Raw genomic sequence first — 20,364 nt, forward strand, 5'->3', positions numbered from 1 at the left:
ATGCACGTGCATTTCTTCTCTGATGGTCTTTTCTTTCAAGTGTTCTTACCTTTCTATTTAGGAAGATTAACATTTGAGTACTAACATATTCTGGTCTGTTGGGGGAAATAAACAGATATGGTAGAAACGGGGTATTGATTGTAGTCCAGTACAGAAGAACTGCAAGAGTCACAGAATTACAGGGGTTGGATGGGGCTTCAAGAGATCAAGTCCAACTCCCCTGCTAAAGCAGGTTCCCTACGATAGGTCGCGTAGGTAGGCATAGTATTTTAATTTCTCTCATTCTCAAATTACCTAAAATAATTTTGCTTTGTTTATAAAGGAAGCAGTAAACTTCTACAGCGTCTATGTGCTTTTGAAACAATGAAGTGGACCCTGCATCTGTGCAAAATACACTACATACTGTCTTGACTTCAGTTGCATTTAACGAGAAAGTCATTGACAACAAAGGCTGTTCTTCACAAATAGCTTGTTACTAATATTTTTGGTTACACTTGCTTAAAGAAAAAAACCTCTATTAACCAAACATTTTCATGGCATTAAATTCTTGCTGTGGAAATCTTTATTAAAGTCCAGAAGTAACGGGTTTCTACATTAAGAATTTGAAATGTGCTAAACAAACACTGATCATAGAATCACCTGAGTAGGAAGGGACCCATAAGGATCACTGAGTCCCACCCCTGACTCCACACAGCATCGCTCAACAATCATACCCTATGTCTGAGAGTGCTGTCCGAATGCGCTCCTCGATGTCCAGCAGCTCCGTGCCCACTGCCCTGGGCAGCCTGTTCCAGTGCCTGACCACACTCTGGTGAAGAAAATTTTCTTAACCCCTGCCCCGACCCTCCCCTGACACAGCTCCACACCCTTCCCTTGGTGCTGTCACACAGAGCAGAGCTCAGCGCTGCCCCACCACTCTCTGTGAGGAGCTGCAGCCACCATCAGGCCTCCCCTCAGCTCCTCCTCTCTGAACTGAGCAAATCGTCTTTGTAGCCCTCCTTTGGATACTCCCCAATTGTTTTATGTCCTTTCTATACAGAGCTGCATGCAGTTCTCAAGGTGAGGCTGACATTCACGTTCGCTTTATCCAGATTTCCCCATGTATTCAAAAAATGCTGCTGCTTAAGGCAGTCCAAGTGGAGGCTTGTTAATCAGCAGTGACTGTGGCTGTAGCAACCTGTTTTTAATAAAGCATGGGGCTGTCACTAGATGGCAGTAAACCTTTGATCACCAGTACAGAATAGGAAGTCTATGAAGAATAGAATCATAGAATGGCCAGGACTGAAAAGGACTGCAATGATCTTGTAGTTTCAACCCCCCTGCTATGTACAGGGTCGCCAACCACCAGCCCAGGCTGCTCAGAGCCACATCCAGCCTGGTCTTGAATGCCTCCAGGGATGGGGCATCCACAGCCTCCTTGGGCAACCTGTTCCAGTGCGTCACCACCATCTGAGTGAAAAACTTCCTCCTAATGTCTAACCTAAACCTCCCCTGTCTCAGTTTAAAACCATTCCCCCTTGTCCTGTCATTCCCCTGTCCACCCATTCCCCCTCCTGTTTATATGTTCCCTTCAAGTATTGGAAGGCCACAATGAGGTCTCCCTGGAGCCTGCTCTTCTCCAAGCTAAACAAGCCCAGTTCTTCCAGCCTTTTCTCATAGGAGAGGTGCTCTAGCCCTCTGATATTCTCTAATGTTCCCTCTCTAATATTCTCATGCCATACCCAAATGGGAACATCTGAAGCTCTACCTCTCAAAGTTGTGCTTTTTCTTTTTTAAATGAAGCAACATTACTTTAAAAAGACTGTGTTGTCTCATGAATAGATGGCAAGTGCTATATTTCAACACTTCTTTCTTACTGTACCTATGAACTTAAGAATTGAAACAAAAATCATCTTAATTCACTATTCTTTTGTATTATTAATGGGTATTTTTTTGTATTTTTCAGGGCTGCAATGAATACTATTCAGCAATTGATGATGATTTTGAACTCAGCAACTGATAAACCATCAGATACTCTCATTGCATATTTCAATGTAAGTGATTTGAAGAAACACTTGTGAAAAATTCATGGAATTAACAGTCATTTAAGACTTACGCATAGAGATCTCACGCATTTGGTAACTCCTTTATTACAGACAGTTCTGAACAAGTACATTTTAATTAGGATTGCTTAAATGTAATTACTTTTATTTTTGAAGACATTTGTATCTTAACTGATGTGCTCTGGAAACTTGTAGATCCTTAAATCTTTCTGTTACTGAACTAAATACTAAGGCTTATGTATGTACTGGATGGAAAAACAGAGAAATATGAAGAGGGCATAAAGAGGAGGAGGATATATTTGTAAAGATCTCTTATGTTCCCAGTCAGAGAATTAAAGATATTTTTAACTTGAAAGACAGTAACATACTTGGTTATGTATTGGATGAACAATATATATATCATATACTCTATATTATGTATGTGCATATATATATGTATAAATCTAATATTATATATGATACCTTAAATACTCCACTTTGATTTATGCTGATGAGGTGACTAAGAGAGATGCTACAAGGTCAAGCAGGACTAATTGAGGTGTTTGGAAATAAAATACTTTCCTTGCCTTTCCTTTCCCTCTCCTCTTTTCTGTACTTGACTAGAACTGCACAGTGAACCCTGAAGACAGTATCCTGAAAAGAGTGGAAAGCCTTGGACACATCTTCAAAAAGAAATTTGCTGAAGCAGTTGGGCAGGGATGTGCTGAGATTGGCTCACAGGTAAGTAGCATTTTGATTATTACTTGTTATAAACTTGATGCTAGCTAATGTGTGACCTGACTTACTACTTTGTCTTCAGTGCAGATTAACAATAGAAAGTACTAATCTTTTCAAGGAATGGATATGCTTTTCTTTTAATGCTCTGTAAAGATAGCATTAACAAGTGGTTCTTGTTAATGCTATGCTAATACTAATGCAAGCAAAAACAAAAAAGCAAGCCAAAAAACATAGGATTCTTAATTTTTTTTCTTTCTTTTTTTTTTTTTTTTTTCTTTTTTCCCTCCTTTCTAATAGAGATACCAGCTTGGAGTACGGCTGTATTACAGAGTAATGGAGTCTATGCTGAAGTCGGTAAGTTTCGTACTGATAGCTGTGTACTGGCATTGCATTTTTGATGGCTGAAAATAATCAAAGCTTCATTTATATACCTCAGGAAGAAGAGCGTCTCTCAGTGCACAATTTTAGGTACGTACCAACCACTGATCATTATTACCTGTTATTTTATTTTTGGGATAAGTATTAATGATTTCGTTTTCCCTTTAGCAAACTTCTGAATGATAACATCTTCCACACATCTCTTCTGGCGTGTGCTCTTGAAATTGTCATGGCTACATATGGCAGTAAGTTGAATCCAAAGTGCTAAGGAGCACTGTTAGTGATTGCGAATTATTGCTATTTATTCTAATATGTAAAATGCAGTAAATAGCAAGGAAACTAGCAATGATTTAATAAATACCAAACATGTGAGAAGTGAAAGAATGTAATGCTCTTGGTAATCGTAATCTGCTTCCCTTACAGGAACTGCTTCACAAAGTGATGGTACCAGTACCGAAACAGACTTGTCTTTCCCGTGGATTCTCAATGTATTTGATTTAAAAGCTTTCGACTTCTACAAGGTGATTGAAAGTTTCATTAAAGTGGAGCCAAGCCTAACAAGGGACATGATAAAGCATCTAGAACGCTGTGAACATCGCATTATGGAATCTCTTGCTTGGCAATCTGTAAGTAATGTTTTAAAGCAGTTATTTGTCCTTGTATAACATGCAAATCTAGAAAAAAATACACCTAGATATATAAAAGAAGTTGAAGTCTTGCTGAGATGTGTTTCTGGCAAAGAGCTAAAGAAGATCTTTAGTGTGTCTTCAGGTTTTGGGAAGAAAGAGAGAGATCAGCTTAGCACTGCTGAATTATGTGCCAGCATCTTTCAATAGTCTGGCATGGATATTAAGAGTAGTAATGCCCATACACAGTATTTTGGTGCCAGTAGACAAGGCAGTACATTCTATGCACTTATCTCTAAACTTCATCTGGTTTTTAGTCCTGCTTGACTGTAAGGCATTGTGCATCTGATGTGATTGTTAATAGTATTTAAAATCCCAATTCTCATTGTAACTTGCACTGAAATTCCTTCAACTTTTTTGAATGGCATCAAAAGCATTCTGGCAGGTTGGGTTTTGTGTTTCAGGGTGAATCTTCGTAAGTCAACAGCTGTTTCTTTATACTGTGTATTAGTTATGTACCAAAAATGCTATTAATGGTACAAAACAGGAGACTATAAAGGCTGCTGACAGAATGACATGAAGTGACCATTTAAGAACCCATATGATATCTTGTAGATCTGGGAAATTTAAAGAACATTATATGGCATAACTAATATGATATTCTACTGTGAACCAAGTTTGTATATGATTTTGGTTAGATCTTGGTGAGATGCACATGCCTCTCTGCTGCTGAATGCATAGAATTTCTTTGAAAAAGACTGCCTGAAAGCACTTGAAGATTGAGAGCTTTGTACCAGAGCTTATAGTAGCAGAGAAGATGAAGAACTTTGCTCAAAATGTTTAAAGAATGCTTTGCTTATTTGAGAATTTTAATGCTTGGAGGGTAATGACAGAGATACAAATACTTAAATTTTACTCTCCACAAGCAGAAAATGGCTTCTGACACCTCATGCAGACTGGTTTGATTCCAGCTTAATCATGAGCAGGAAGGCTTTAATCTACCAATTTCTACTCAGTAATCCAAGCACAACATGCAGATAATCTGATTCAGATTTGGGCTTTCAGACTGGAGAATCCAAAACACAGTGTTTTCAGTATTGAATCTGTTGTCTTGAGTTGCCTGAGGTGTTTGGCACTGTCTTGGAGTGGCTTATGCAGCTTATTTCAGAGGCTGTCAGTAGGTATCTGTAGAATTGCAAAAGCACTTACTTTGTTCCCTTCTTATATAATGCTTGGCCTGTACTTAAAACACAGCTAAGCCAACATCCTCCTCCTTGATACAGGCAGGCTCATCACTAGAGGGCACAGCAGGGCTCTCAAAAATGGAGGGTAACGTGCTGACAGCCAGCTATGTGCTGGCTGCAACTGGACTGTTACTCTCCACAGTTACCCTGTGACTCTGTGGCCTCCTCATAGGAGGTCCTCCCTTCCCTCTAGAATTACTATTACAGTAAATAACTTACATAACTGACAGTTACTATGTTGTTAAGGCTAGCTGGTTAATTAACATTTAGATTTAGACTACCTCAAGTACTCGGGTGCAGTTTGGGTTTGTAAGAAATTAGTGTCCAAAGGACGGCTATAAAGATGGTGAAGGGTATGGAGGGCAAGTGGTCTGAGGGGCTGCTGAGGTCCCTTGGTGTGCTCAGCACAGAGCAGAGGAGCTGATGGAGGCCTGATGGTGGCTGCAGCTCCTCACAGGGAGCAGAGGGGCAGCGCTGAACTCTGCTCTGTGTGACAGCGACAGGGCCCGAGGGTAACAGTTAAGCAAAAGGAGGAAGTATTTCAGTGGTAGAAGTCTGCTAAAGGCTTTGGATTTCCTCAAAAGATTGAGCTAGTGAATGAGTGGGTGATTTATTGTATTCCTCTGTGGTTTATTCTCTGGATGCTGTCTCCATGTACTGATGTGCAAGATGAAAAAAGTATAATCTTAATTAGTAATTTCCTCAGTAAAGGGTATGTAAGTTGAGATGTGTACTTTGTAAATGTCTCTTATCTCCAGATGCTATAAGGGAGCAGAATGGGTAGGTAACTTATGCTTAGTTATAATGCATGTCTTACAAGTGATTGCAGGCAGAATGGTTCATTAGGAGGTTTGTCTGCTCTTGGGAAGTCAAGTGTATCGTCTGTGTTAATCCAGTTTTTCTTCCTTCTGCTGACTGCTTTTGGAAGCAAGACTATAATGTGAAATTTGAAGGGATGGGGAAATTGAAGGGAGAATAGCTGATTTTATTGTAGTTTTACTTGTTTTGAGAGTTTTCATAAGAATGCTTTACATAATTTCTCTGAAGATAAACTCATCTAAAGAGCTCATCTAACCCTTATCTGACACTGGAAGCTATATGCAGTAAACGTGAAAGACTGAAGATAATACATTGCTTCTTTGCTAGTCATCATGAATACGCTTATTGCTTTTTGCATTGCTAGTTGATTTAGTTGTCTGTACATGAGGAAGGAGATCAAACAGCTCTTTTCCATTAAGGAAAAAAGAAATCATAAAAACAACAAACCAAAAAACCCCACCCCCAAATAGTGGAAAAATATGGAAAACTCTTCCCAATAATACTTAATTCTGAAAAGGGGCAAATGTTGACACTAAGTCATGCAGAAAGTATGGCATTTTCTTTAGATCTTAAATGAACCCTGAAGTTAGAAGCCCCTTTTATCCCAGTAGAAGTTATCCACAAATGAATTTGTGCTGCTTCCAGATGCAGATTATATTCAGACCAATTTGCTACATATTTTTTATTCATAAAGTATACCGTACTATCTGTATATTTAACTGTAAAGCATTTGTACCTCATCTCATTGAAGTATTTAGGGTGCTACTTACATTTGGTAACTTGATTTAAAGGGCCTAAAATTACTTCAGACTCAAAAATAAAGGTGTCTGTACCCCTTGATTCATTTTCACCTTATTGATGATATAAGTACATTTTAAACCTTGGAATGGTTGGTCTGTTTCCTATGAGAAACACTTTTCTATCAGATCGATATCTCTTGTGGCCAGTTTAAAAAAGGAATTGTTTTGAATATCTCAGATTAAAGCTATATGAATGCATTCCTGGATCTTTGAGTTTCCCTTTGAGAAAGCCCTGTTAGCTGCTGCACTGCATGTTTCACATTGCTGCTGTCTGCAGTGAATTCAGAAGAACCAGGGAGGAAAATCCATCTGGTTGTGTTTCCTGGCTTCTCAGCCATGAACAGAGCAGTTTTATATTATATTTGGCATACCTGAAGTCATACTTTAGTGCATCTACGTAAGCATGAAGAGTCCAAAGGGTATTCCTAGCAGGACCATGGTTTTATAAAGTTACCTGGTAGCTTCTGTGGTTAACAGACATGGGAGACCGCTGGATCGCCCTCTGCAGCCCACAGCAGCCCAGAGGGAATGGGGAAGCTTATCCCTGCAGCCTTGTGAGCTGGGCTAAATGGAGTTCACTCTCAGTCTCATTTTGAGTGCTAGGTTTTGTTTTGTTGTGCATGAGACAGATGAACTGAAGCAGTGCACTGCGCTATAGGTGGTGACACCATAAACCTCTTTAAAGGTTTCTCTTACCAGGTTGTTCCTCTTAAGAGTTAAAATAAAATCCGAAATAGGATAGTGAACTTGATGGTGTGCTGCCAGTCAACAACTGAACAACTGAATTCCTCCATGTGGAATGAGAGGCACTCACTGACATTCACCAACACTTGGTGAACGTTTATGGAGACCAACCATTGGATGTGAGCAGAGTGAGACTCACAGTGTTTGGTTATTGTGCTCTTCCCATCTGCTGTAGTTTCCATGGAAATAATTAGGAGGAATTAGTTTCAGAGTAACCTTCGTAGATGTGGCCCTGGACAATTCCTCTTGCGCTCAGTGCAGCAGAGGCAAACCAAATGGTTGGACACTCATGACTTAGCCTGATCTGTGACTTCTTCAGTGTAGTGTTGTCTACTCTGTGCTCCATAATTCTTCTCCTTTATGTGCACCTTCTGTGTGGTTTCAACTGGCCAGCATTTGCAATGATATTTGCAGTGCTGTTCTGTCACGTATCACAGATTTAACATAATTTGATGTTTGCAATACCTATCTGTCAACTAAATACGTAGTTAATGCTTGTATTCAGCTGCCTCATCCTACAGCAAAGGCTTCTGTTGGCTTTAAATTATGCAGCTCATTGTGGAAGAATTACCTTCCTGAAGAAAACAGCATATTCCCAGAGAATATATTTATGTTATAAATATGACACACTCCCTGAGCTGGAATAACAGCAGAGCGACTTTGATCACGCAGTATGGAGACAAACGTTAAACAAGCATGTCTCAAATTTATTTAAACGCTGTTAGACAAATCCAGGTTGAGGTAAAGCTGCAAGGAGGGACAGGTTAAGTACACATTAGTATGTGGTAGTGGATAAGCTTAGCTATGCAGCCTCTAGTCTTTGATTCCACAAGGACAGGGTTATTGTGCTGCTCCCCATACTCCAGTGCTTGGTTTCTTAGATGCAGCATACAGTTTCAAGCTAGATTTCTGTGCTCCTTGTAAGGAGGAACTAAACATCTAGAAATGGAGGTTAGCTCATTATCTGGTGGTATGGAACCTTCTCAGCAATCCTTTCTGCTAGGTTTGTCTGAAGTCTTATACCTCTGCCTCTGGAGGTAGATGTCTGCATGCAGTTAAGACGACTTCTCTTTGACTTCAGTATCTTAAGTCATTCCTGTTAAAGTTGGAAGGAGAAATAGGAGTGGCCAATACCATCAACAATTTGGATGAAAGGTTACTGGATAAATCACGTGCTGTTGAATTAGTAGACTGACCCTAAAACCTTTCTGATGGGCAGCCAAGCAAGGCCAAATGGTGAGAGAGGGAGTTTGGGCCTGTATTTATATGAACTGCCTGAAAGAAGCTGTGGTTCAGGCTGGAGCACTGCATGGCAGCCATCTGCAGTGCTCTGCTGGTGACTTGTTCCCTGGCTCGTTCTGGCTTTGTCAACCCTGTTCTGGGCAATGCCCAGGCAAGGTATGGGGCATGATGCAGATCACAGACTTATTTTCTACTGGTGGTACGGATTACTGGGTGAGGAAGCTTCAACTGTGTGGGTGAAAGCCATGCTTTGCTGCTTGCCCTCCAGGCCTTAGGACAGGCCCTGGCTCGTTATGTGAGCGACTACAAAGGTAGATGTGGATTCAACCACAGGAGTGACCTCAGCGCTGGCACTGAGTCACACATTCTCACATCGCATCTCCTTCAGGTTCCAAGAACTGTACGTGTTCCTGCACAGCAGTTGGCCTTTTTCTCAGCAAATCCAATCTATGTCAGACATATTCTTTTTTCACGTCTGATACATTTTACCTTTCAAAGACTTCGGGCGTGGGAATATCTGGTTGCTGCTATAGGCACAAAAATACTTGGCTTATCCAGAATGGCAGCTCCTCAGTGGCAGGAGATGACTTAGTGTGCTGTACTGGTGTATAAAGGTAAGGCTGATGTGAGCTTATGGATTTTAGATACCCAAAATACACCGTGAACACTGTTATAGACAGTAATTTCTACCTTTGAACCTTTGAGGGTTCTTCTTAAAGATTGAAAACTCTAAATGCCACCAAATGATGCCATCCCACATGCTTGTCATGCTTAACGTTGTGTTAGGAGGCTGCAACTTTAACCTTAAAGAAGGAACTGAGAGTTGATTTGAGGCTTCCTGTCTCTACAAACTAAATATATTTGTTGCATCATGCCGCATGTTCCAAAAGTGTGTGTGTGATCAGAGAGACATCACTGCTGGTTGGCATGATAGCACTAAGGAATCATAGTGGTTGTGTTGCATGTGCTTATTTTGCTTTTAAGGTTAAAAATCAGCTCTGACGCTTCGGTTGTGTCAGTCGGGGCTGGAAAAGCTGAATTACAGGTTTCAAACCAAACACGAGCTTCTGAATTCCTGTCTTTATGATACTGGGCACATTCTTAGAAGTCTGTGAGATGGCTGCTTTTTGTGTGTATATACCATATATACCATACCATATTGTGGTGCTCAGGGATATGATTTAGCAGAGGGTTGTTAGAGTTAGTGTACTATGGTTAGGCTGTGGTTGCACTTGATCTTCAAGGTCTTTTCCAACCTGGGTAATTCTATGATTCTATGATTATGTGTCTGTATTACATGCTTTTTTAGCTTTTGCAGATATAGAAAATCATTAATAACTGTGTGATATACCTATGCATATATAAAAGTGGTTTTTCTCACCTTTCTAGCAATCTAAAGCGTTGTCTTCTATAGAAACTAATGCTGTGCTTTTATAGGCTTGAAACTTGCCTCACCAGCTGAAGGCAAACTGAAAAACCAGGAAGACAGTTTAATGGTAATCTTCACTCCAGTGTCTGCACCATCACTTTGAAAATCTGCTCTGCCACTCCTATGTATCGTGAGGATGACTCAAGCTGTTATTCATGCTTGGGTGTTCCCATCCAGCTAAATCCTCTAGGCTACTGGAATAAAAACCAGGACACCTAAAGCTGAGGTCTTGCATCTCCTGTTTTTGTCCATATTGGTAAAATGCTCAATCCTTGAAGGCCCTTAAAAAGGGTATGAAGTGCTCACTAGGGTTGGGAAGTATTGGTTATGCTAGCACCGTATTAATGGATTTATCTGTCGCAGTAATACCAAAGCAGCCCAACCCTTAAGATGCAATTTAGATTCAAGTACAAACATGGCCAAAGGGATTACCTAAGACATAGCAGCTATGCAATGTTCTCATTCTCTGAAGTTTGAACGCTGTTCCTGAACAAAGATTTCAGTTTTTCTCTACTTCATCTACTGCCTTAAAGTGTAGAGGTGGCTACTGGGCTGCATTTCGCACTGACGCTTGTGGTTTCTCTTTATGAAAACCATGTGCAACTAAATGAGCTGCGTACCATAACCTTGCGGCTCCAGAAGCAGGGGTTAGGTGACAGTCTGACTCAACTACAGCTGCAATAGCAAGCTGGGTTTGTGCCCCATGCAGCTTGCAGCTTGATTTGTTGCAGTATGCAGATACCCTGCTCTGACTGTTGTGATCCCTATGCAGTTGTAGCCACAGAAGTAAGACTTGGTTAACATCACACCATGCTTTTTAGTGGTTTTGTTTTTGTGTTTCCCCCCCTTAAGGTTGCCCCGATTACTAGTAATGTTTTAACCAGAAAAAGTGAAATAGCTTTCTGGGAATCATTGCTTTTCAGTTGTACTATTTCTAGGTAGTGTGAACTTAAGTCCTTCAATCTGCAGCACCACAGTATACGCACTGCAATGACTGTCCAGGGAGGTTGTGGATGCCCCGTCCTTGGAGGTGTTCAAGGCCAGGTTGGACAGAGCCCTGTCCTGTAAATGTGTATGTTTGGTGGCCCTGCCAGGCAGGGGGGTTGGAACTACATGATCCTTGAGGTCCCTTCCAACCCGGGTCATTCTGTGATTCTGTGACTTGTGTGTCCATCTGGATGCTTACCTGTGTGACCTATTGTAGGGTACCTTCTTTAGCAGGGGAGTTGGACTTGATCTTTTCAGGTCCCTTCCAGCTCAGAAATTCTGTGACTTTGCTGAGATTTTTAAAGGTTGCCCATGAGGAAAAATACATTAAAATTCACAGAGATGCTCAATGTTGTAAACTCTGGCTAAACTGGGGGAAATGTAATGGTGCTGTCACATAGAATGCAGGAGTAAATAATACACGGATTAAATTCTGCAGCTGTGTCCCTGCTGCTCCCAACTTGGACAGGGTTATGCTCTCAATCTTTGTAGTTTTGTAAATGTTTTGTCATTTGGTAGAACAGAGATTTTCTTGGCTTGCGTGTTTTATGTGAGTCACGGTCTTCCATAGTTATCAGAAGCTGACACTGCTCTTTCTATCCTTATTTCTGTGTCCTTTGAGCCATCCCATAGTTCACTTTTCTACAGGAGATAGTTTTGTTCTCATTAGTAAGCAAAGTACATAAAATAACCATTTGAATGTCTTTTTTTTCCATCTGTATGCTCAGTTTTCAAGCTCTCAAGGGGCTGATGGTATCTCGTCAAACTCAAATTACCACATAACATGTCGTTAGAAAGAGGTTTTTTCTTCCCACTCGTATTTTCTGTGAGTTATTGCATGCATATATGAATGGTGTGTTCTGTTTGTTGTGTGTTTTTTTTGTAGGCCAAACAGGTGCTTACCTCTATTATGCTGTGTAAATATATGGTATTTATTATGCATCATTGTGTGCACCTTACAGTAATTTTCCAATAATACAAAGTCTTTATCTGTGATGAGGATCCCACTCTGATGACACCTGTTGAGTATACGTAGTGTTCATAGCCCCAGTCCTTCAGGAAGGTGATTTGCCTGTGTTTTGTTGGAGCTTTTTGGTCAGATTGGGTTTGCTTGTCAGACTGGATGAGAGAAGAACAAGCTGCCAAAGGCCTGTGGTGCATTTGTGATTAGAGATAACGTCTGGACCTGTGTGCTTCAACCCCTACACAGCAACTTCAGGCTCACTCAGTCAAAACCATATCTTGTCTGAACTTGGCTCCGGGAAGTCCCTGACCTGCTGTCACCCTGTCCTCCCAGTTTGGGAGTTTGCTTGCACATGACATGCTGTATTCATGGTATATTTCTTTACTATGTGAGTGGTGAGGTGCTGGCACAGGCTGCCCAGAGAGGTTGTGGATGCCCTGTTCCTGGAGGTGCTCAAGGCCAAGGTTGGATGGGGCCCTGGGCAGCCTGGTCTAGTATTAAGTGTGGAGGTTGGTGGCCCTACTTGTGGCAGGGAATTGGAACTTGATAGTCCTTGAGGTCCCTTCCAACCCAGGCCATTCTGTGATCTGTCTCTGCTAGTTCTTCCTTTCAGACCAGCTTTGAGTAGCCCAAAGGAACTTGTAGATCTTATCTAGACAGAACAAACTGTTTTGATGTTCGTTTGTTTGGTTTTTTTGGTTGATAGGGTATTTTTCTAAAGCACTTCACACATAGAAGCTTGTGAAACAGGCTATGAGCATGCGGTAGATAATGCTTCTGACATGTGAATGAAACTTGTGTAGACAAGCAGACAAAAAAAGCTGCTGAATTTGGTTTTCTTACAGATAATTTTGCTTAGATTGAAAATGGCAGATTTATCTAGACGTTATTCTCCATTTATTGTGTTTTGCTACCTCATTCCTCTGTTAAGAGACACCTGCAGTGCTATGAGAATCATTTCTTCATTATTTGATGAGAACACCAAAGTTAGTTATTATAAATGCTTGTAACTTCAGTCAGGTGTAGTTCTCAGTGCTGCAGTGAACGGTGAATTAGCCCACTATCACTCTTTAACAAGCACGAGGATGGTATTTTGGTGGTTGTTTTTTTTCACAGTTTCTTATTACATCAACAGTTGCTTTTATAAATATCCTGCCAGGACAAAGAATCAGTAGATCTGATGTGGCACAGCTTTACAGGAGGAAGACTTTCCAATAATGATCTGTACTTCCTTTCATAAAGAAGCACTTTTGGCAAAACACATCTGAAAAGCAAAAGAGTGGGCCTGGCTGCAGTTGTTTTCATGTGAAGCAGGCTTGATATTATTCCCCAGATAATGGCATTAATTCCTGGTGCCTCCCGTTAATGGTGTCTTTCAGATGTTTTTTCTTTAAGGCATCAACTCGCTGTTTGAAAAAGATGAGGGTAGGGCACATCTTAGAGCTGTGTGTGTGGGAAGTTATTCTTGTGAAAAGCTGCCTCTTAATAAAAAGCTGGGAACTTTTTTGCTGAAGGCTTCCCTTTGTTATTCCTCGTGCTTCGCTTTTTCATATTTAAACAAAGAATTCTTAATAATTCTTCTAGTTTTGTTCTAACTGGAGCAGGAAGACGGCTCACTTCATAAAGAGAAGGATTTGAAGTCTTAGTCCTGAGCTTGTTTTCCAACAAAATGATAAGTTTTATAGGAAGACAGATGCTGTCTATTTATATGTTTTAATTTTGCGATCAGTTTTCTTGCAGGAAAGACTGAGCTTATTTGGTAAGCAGTTGTATAAGGAAGCAGGAGACAGAGGGAGATGATAAATGCAAAAGGCTGCAGAGCACTTCAGTGCCAAAGCAGAACTGGAGGACAAGAGAAAACTTCTCATTACAACTTCTTGCAGAAGTATCACACTGTTGGCATGGCTTTCTAGATTTATATCCATCTTCAATGAGCTCTATTGAGCGTGTTCTGAAAGCACGTTAATTCAGTCATTGTCACTTGTCTTTATACTTAACATTTTCAGCACTGGTAACTGGATACAAAGTACAGCCCAGGCATTTGATTTGAATACATATATATATTTTTTTATATTTAAATTTCACAGTAGCTTTGAAATGTATCCTTCTGCATTTTGTCAGTGATGCTTAAAGGAAATTGTCAGGACTTACAAGTCTGCCCAGGTTTCAGAATCTTATATTTACTGCTGGAAAAATATGAAGACACTGCTCGTCATTGATAAAACTCCTGAAGAATTAACCTGTAAGAATAAATAATGCCAGGATTTACCATGGTCAGGTGGGATTTCTGAAATTACCTCTGGGTTCACTGTAGCTTTACCAGAGTTCTTCACGTAATTCCTAAAATCTCATCTCTGGTTCCAGTGCTGTTTGCAGTTGCAACCAAAAAACCACTTGCCATTTGCTAGACATGATACCGGAGTATACAATGAGGAGTGATACAGAAAGACCATCTGGCAATCAAATGCTCCTTGCCTTTTCCAAAAGAAACTAGGAGGTAGTACTGAAAACAATGGATTTAAACCAGGTGGTGGTTTTGTTTTGCTTTGTTACCCACCACAACACCCAACACAAACCTGCTGCTGCAGAATGGTTTCTCACCACACGTACCTAACGTGAACCTTTTGCTGCAGGATGCTGTGGATGTTTAAAGCTGGCTGAAGTTGAAATATAAACAAATATTAAAAGTTTAAAATGGGAAATACTTTGTTGTTGAAGTAATGATACGCTAAATGTTATTTTTGATGCTTTTTTCCCCTTTTCTTTTGGAACGGATGGTTTCTTGTCCAGTTAGCAACTGCTTTTGCCATAGATCGAAAGAGTCAACTCTAAACTCTAAACTTTATTTGCTTTTATTTTCATGCTAAGCGGGCAGTATCCGCACTCTGTATGTGAAGAAACTAAAATACAAAGAACAAATCTCCGTGTTGTGGCTCTTAAAACAGACTCTGAAACTCTGCTGTGTAACCATTCCAGTAAAAATACAGCACTTTCAGGAAGTGCTGCATGCAGTGTGTTCTAAGATACTCGGGAGCCCTGTCATTGTAAGCCATTTTTTATTGGGATGCCTTGGCATGATTTAGGAGATTAACTCCTCATCTAGATTTAAATTTTGGCATGAGCTCCTACCAGCAGAGTTGATATCAAAGGCAGGATTAGACCGAAGGGGTGCAGCTGTTCAGGAAAGTACCCATGGAATGTTGCTCTCTAGGATAATCTTCCTACAGAACTGGAAAAGGAGGAGAGCTGCATTCAATCCTGTCGAGCTGGTAGCGTGGTCTTATATCAGCTTTTCCAGGGGAAATACAGGTTTGTTCCCTCTCTTCTCAGTTGGTCAGATCAGGAATTTCTCAAGTAACAGATACTCTAAATTTCAGACCTTCCTCTTTTACGTGAAGAATGCAACTGACTACAAATACCAGTAGCAAAGCTTTGTTTTGTTTTGTTTTCCCAGTCATTCCTAATATTAAACGCGCTCTTCAAGACATTTGGGATGTGTATCTGCTTTCTGAACTCTGGGTTTCTTGGTGACTTCTTATGTTAGAAACATAGAAGTTTTCTACACGCAATGTTTTTTCTCATGCATTTTTTTTCCATAAGATAAATCAGAAGATTAAGGTTTCCCAACGAAGAGCACTGCCCATCTCCGACTGTTAGTCTAGATTTATATGCTTATCTCTGTAGTTTAGCTCACAGTATTTGACTTTTCCTTTCAGCAGTCATGGAGAATGACCACAACAAATGGAAAATTCAAGTTACTCATTCTACAAGAAATGAATGTTGCTGAATTAGTAATTCAACGTACAACTTATGATAATCATGCAAAAGCGCTGCAGACAAAGTGTATCTATAATGTGCTGCGATAGCCCAGTATGCGTTTTGGCCAGCACTGAGTCATGTTTCAGATACTGCCCTGAAAAGTGCCTCAATTAGAGCATTGTGTCTGTGCATTTAGTAGTACTGTAGCTGTATTGCAACTGACTGCCCTAAATCAACAATGTAATTTAATTTGCTTTTTCACTCCATTGTCCGTGGGGAGGAAAACCCAACGCTTACTTCTACCTTTTAAGTATTTATTGAATGTAACAGGGATGTTAAATTAATTTCGAGGAAAGTGCACACAGTGTTTTAATAGCCAGGAAACGTATGTAGCAGAACATTAAAAAACACTCCTGTGTATACACTGCTGTTTGTAACATTATAGACTTCTCTCATTATATTGGCTTTGACTTTTCAAAGCATCTCAATTAATTTTGCTCAAGTAATTAATTTTTTATGCTCTGTAAGCTTGCAAGAGAACAGCTTTTGAGATATTAAATGCTAATGTTAATGATCAAAGTTTTCTCAGACAGAGACTGAGAAAAGTTCATTCTGAACACTACTGTGCTTGAGTTGCTTTGAGAAACTAAATAGTTTCTTGAAAGAAATACTTTGGCTAATGCGTATACTTATTTTTAGTTATCAAAGGTCGTATTTTTTCTGCTAAGAGATTGAATTACCTTACTTGGGGGATGTTATTTTGCTTAAAACTTGAAGAACTTCTCACAGAAGAGTTTAATTAGCTTGTATTGTACCTAAAGCACTCGCTTCAGTCATCAGAGGTTCCTGTAGTTATAATTGCACAGACATCTGAGACTGAGACGAGAAGAAAAACCAGTTTTTCTGACATGTTTCCAGAAGCCCTAAACTACCTGAAGATTTAATTTCTTTATGAGGGCAAGGCTTGTGGAGGAAGAATATTTCTATCAGATAAGTGGAAGCACAGAACAGTCTTTTTCTTTCTAGTTTTGAAACAGAAACAGCCGTGTAAAGCTGAACGTGTTGAGAATAACTGTTCTTGAGGTTAAGGTAGGCATGTTAATTTAGATAATGCAGGAGAAGGTGTGGTTTGGAGCTGTGAAGAAAAGGCATGTTAGTGGAGGGGAAGATACCTATTGTTTTTTTATGGGAACAGCAATAGGGACATAATTTACTGCTTATGGGAGGTAGAGGGCAGGTTCAGGAGGAATTAAGATCTTGAAGCACAGCGATTGAAGCTCCTCACAACCACAATAAGGGAGGAAGCTACTGGGTGTAATAGGGGTTTAGGAGCAAGGGAGGGAGAGGGGAGGAGGAGACTCAGAAGGAGGCATGTTAGCTGAACTTACATGACCAATATGATCAGTAACTGGAGTCTAGTGTAAACCAATCAGTTTTCACCCCCCTGTCTTCAGTAACTTGGGAATTGATGGGATTATTTAAAAACAGCAGTTTTAATTTTGGAAAAAAAACAATATTTTCCATCTCTCTGACTTGACAAACCAGTCTTTGGGCTTTCGTAACAGAGGCTGAAACCAAAAGGTTGGTTTTTTTTTAACATAAAAAAAAACAAGTCAAAACAGACATCTGATAGAAATTCTTAAAATACTTTCTCTGTGTACTGTTAACACTTTTACAGTCTTATCATAAACATTTTCTAACGTGAAGAAGTAACGTTTACAGACCAGCGTATATTTTCACAGCTGAAGAGACGTGCAGGCTTCTAATTCCAGTTCAGTCCCAACAGTCTCCTAATGCAGTTTATCTTGGAGAGTCACTATCGAATATTTTCATTTTTATGGTCTGAAAGCTGTGTTGCAGAAAGTTGTCTGACAGTGGCGTTTCAGAGAACCTGTTATCACGTGTTCTGGTGAACCTGTTGTTTTTTATTGAGTTTTGAATAGTGTCTGAGGTGAAGTAATACACTATAGGGTCAAAGCAACAGTTTGAAACAGCGATGCACAGGGTGACAGGGTACATAGTCCTGACCGCTGTCACCACCGAGCAATTAACCCATGTCTGCGTCCTCATCAGAGAGTAAAGTATCAAGGTAATGTTATAAGGCACAAAACAGAAGCAGAATATCACCAAGTGGACAAAAACCATTTTGAGTACCTTTTTCTTGCTTAATTTATTCCGACTTAACGTAAGCGGTTTGTTCAAAGTCCGTAAGACCACGGTAGAACAGGTGACATTCAAGATGAGGGGAATAAAAAACCCCACGATTTCAATGAAGATAACGATCCTGGATAGGTAGGTCTTCCAGGTGGATTCAGGGAAGTTCTCAAAGCACGTTCTTTGTTCCGTGTTGTTTTGTCTGTTTGTGGACTGGAAGAAGCTCGCCGGCGTGCTTCCTGCCAGCACGGTGATCCACACCGCCACACACACGATCCTGGCGTTCCTTTTGGTGCGAAGAGTCTTAGAGCGAAAGGGGTGCACTATGGCTAGGAAGCGATCCACGCTGATGCAGGTCAGGAACAGAATGCTCCCGTACATGTTGGTGTAGAACAGCGTGACGGAGATCTTGCACAGAACGTCTCCAAAGGGCCAGTTCCTTACCACGAAGTAATAAATCCTGAAGGGCAGAGTAAAGACGAACAGCAGATCCGATATTGCCAAATTCAGCATGTACGTGGTGGTCTCGTTCCGCACTTTCAATGTAAAAGTAAAAATGTAGATAGCAACGCAGTTGGCTATGAGGCCGAGAACAAAAACCATGCTAAAGACACAGCCATATAAAGTGTATTTAAAGGAGTCCTCAGTGGAGCAGTTAGAGCTTACCATTATAATGGTCTATCAGAAATCCAAGCCTCAATTGCTGTGATGCGCAGCTTTCTCCAGTGTTTTCAGGGCAACTTTTACAAGCTTCCAGCACTGCTGTAGATGTGCTTCTGCTCCTCCTCAGAGCTTCAGAGAAGCGCTGTGTGTGCTGGGGTTCATCTCCAGGAGCTCGCTCCTCTCTTCCCACCGCTGTTGTAATCATACAGCACGTTGTTTGCGGCACACCAGGTAAGCGCCAGCCTTGCTTACTTCATCTTTCCTCCCTCGGTCGGACGGGGCCGGCGAAAAAAACTTTCTGCCTTATTCCGAGCTGCATCTCACGTCGTCCATGTTTTTTTTCCCTCAGCTCTCTCTGCACAACGAGCTGTGCAGCCCGGCGCAGGGCTCACCCCGCGGGCAGGAGGCAGAGCGGCTGCGAGGGCAGGGCGGCGCCGCGGCGTGTCGGCTCCTGCGGGAGGCGGGGATGGAGGGGAGGGGAGGGGGCAGGCAGAGCTGGGCTCATTCGTAGCGTGACATCACGGGGAGGAGAGGCTGCCCTGCTCTCTCTGCCCTCCCGGGGTCTGTGGTGTGGCTGCAGGCTCGCCCCGCTGTGAGGAGACGTGTGTCTGAGCGCCTCTCGCGCCTAAAGGTTAATCTGTTTCCTCGTTGGGGTTTCCTGTTCTATGTGCGGCTGAAGTTAAGCTTACGCTCTTGGGAAGGCGTGTTTGCTTGTGATTACACGTTAATCGCACCAAATCAGCTGAGGTGCTCTGTGTTGATTCCCCCGATACGCCAGTATGTTCTAAACGAGCGACAAAGTAAAACTAATGGATAGTTAATTTCACCTCATGATTTACACAGAGGGTGAGGCACAGGGATGGCGGACCTGGGACAACCCTGGGATGTTCCCTCAGCTGAGGTGTGGGGCAGTGGGAGGAGAGGCTGTAACCTGTGCTAGGAAACGTATAGAACCATTAGGATTGGAGAAGACCACTAAAATCATCTTGTCCAAACCATCAGCCCATCACTATTCCCACTGAGCACGTTCCTCAGTGCCACAGCTACACGGTTCTGGAACACCTCCAGAGATGGTGACTGCAGCCTGTCTCAATACCTCACTGCTCTTTCCAAGAAGAAACTTTTCCTAATATCCTGCCCTCGTTCAACTTAAGGCCGTTCCCTCTTATCCTTTAATTCAGCTGAATTGACTTGATTCCTCATATTATAAATATTATCTTATATGCCAGATTACTCCTAATCAGTACAGTGGCACTTTTTACAAAGCATGTTTCACACACTACACTGTGCAGTTGGTTTTGATAATACAGTGGGGCACTTATCGTACGTGCCCAAAATATTCCCATTAGTCACTGATTAATGAAATGAAAGCATGTTGTAACTAATTAAATGATTAAGTAATACTTTTCCCTTTTTTTTTTTAAAGCAGCTCTTATGCCTTCAGGGAAGGCAGGTAGGAGATGCATCCCTGTTTAGATAGAGTTGTGTATTTAGTATCAGCATGGACAGACTCGCTGACTTCTGGCAACAAACCCAGCATGTTTCAAAGTCTTCAAACAACAAACCTTTTCATATCTGGCTGGGTGGTGTGGATCTTTGAACAGGATTTTAATCAGCTGTGTGCAAGCAAGGCTCTGGTAGCCAGAAACCATCCAGTCTGTTGTAAAGGAGAGTAAGTAATATCAGCACAGGGTTTGGGAATGGTTTCTTAATGTAGGATATCTCAAACAAAATTCAGAAACGTTAAAAAAATATATATATATCATTTCAGTTTTCCATCTGTGAAACCACTTCAC

At 41.1% G+C, this 20,364-nt stretch overlaps 2 protein-coding genes across 4 annotated transcripts in view; one reads left to right on the plus strand and one right to left on the minus strand.

Annotated features, from left to right (window-relative positions):
* Positions 1 to 20,364, plus strand: part of RB1 (RB transcriptional corepressor 1) — a 65,542-nt gene that overhangs the window by 17,417 nt on the left and 27,761 nt on the right. For all 3 annotated transcript variants that reach the window (XM_015851795.3, XM_085536158.1, XM_085536157.1), the window contains 6 exons: positions 1,946 to 2,033; positions 2,646 to 2,762; positions 3,057 to 3,113; positions 3,196 to 3,227; positions 3,306 to 3,382; positions 3,561 to 3,763. In XM_015851795.3, the coding sequence (XP_015707281.1) occupies positions 1,946 to 2,033; positions 2,646 to 2,762; positions 3,057 to 3,113; positions 3,196 to 3,227; positions 3,306 to 3,382; positions 3,561 to 3,763 (574 nt within the window). The remainder of the gene's footprint in view (positions 1 to 1,945; positions 2,034 to 2,645; positions 2,763 to 3,056; positions 3,114 to 3,195; positions 3,228 to 3,305; positions 3,383 to 3,560; positions 3,764 to 20,364) is intronic.
* Positions 16,052 to 19,014, minus strand: LPAR6 (lysophosphatidic acid receptor 6). The gene is made up of 2 exons (XM_015851812.3): positions 18,572 to 19,014; positions 16,052 to 18,441 (listed from the first exon to the last, which is right to left on the minus strand). Exons 1-2 carry the CDS (start codon positions 18,771 to 18,773, stop codon positions 17,552 to 17,554), a joined length of 1,092 nt encoding a protein of 363 aa, XP_015707298.1. The 5' UTR covers positions 18,774 to 19,014; the 3' UTR covers positions 16,052 to 17,551.

This window comes from Coturnix japonica, chromosome 1 (genome assembly GCF_054131305.1).
Source record: "Coturnix japonica strain WE chromosome 1, WE-NBRP24, whole genome shotgun sequence".
NCBI lineage: Eukaryota > Metazoa > Chordata > Aves > Galliformes > Phasianidae > Coturnix > Coturnix japonica.

Excerpts from the sequence above, each read along its gene's own strand:
- LPAR6 (XM_015851812.3), bottom strand. The coding sequence starts at position 18,773 with ATGATTACAACAGCGGTGGGAAGAGAGGAGCGAGCTCCTGGAGATGAA. Across the intron at positions 18,442-18,571 it reads TCTGATAGACCATTATAATG|TGCGGAACGAGACCACCACG; the intron begins GTAAGCTCTAAC and ends TTACATTGAAAG.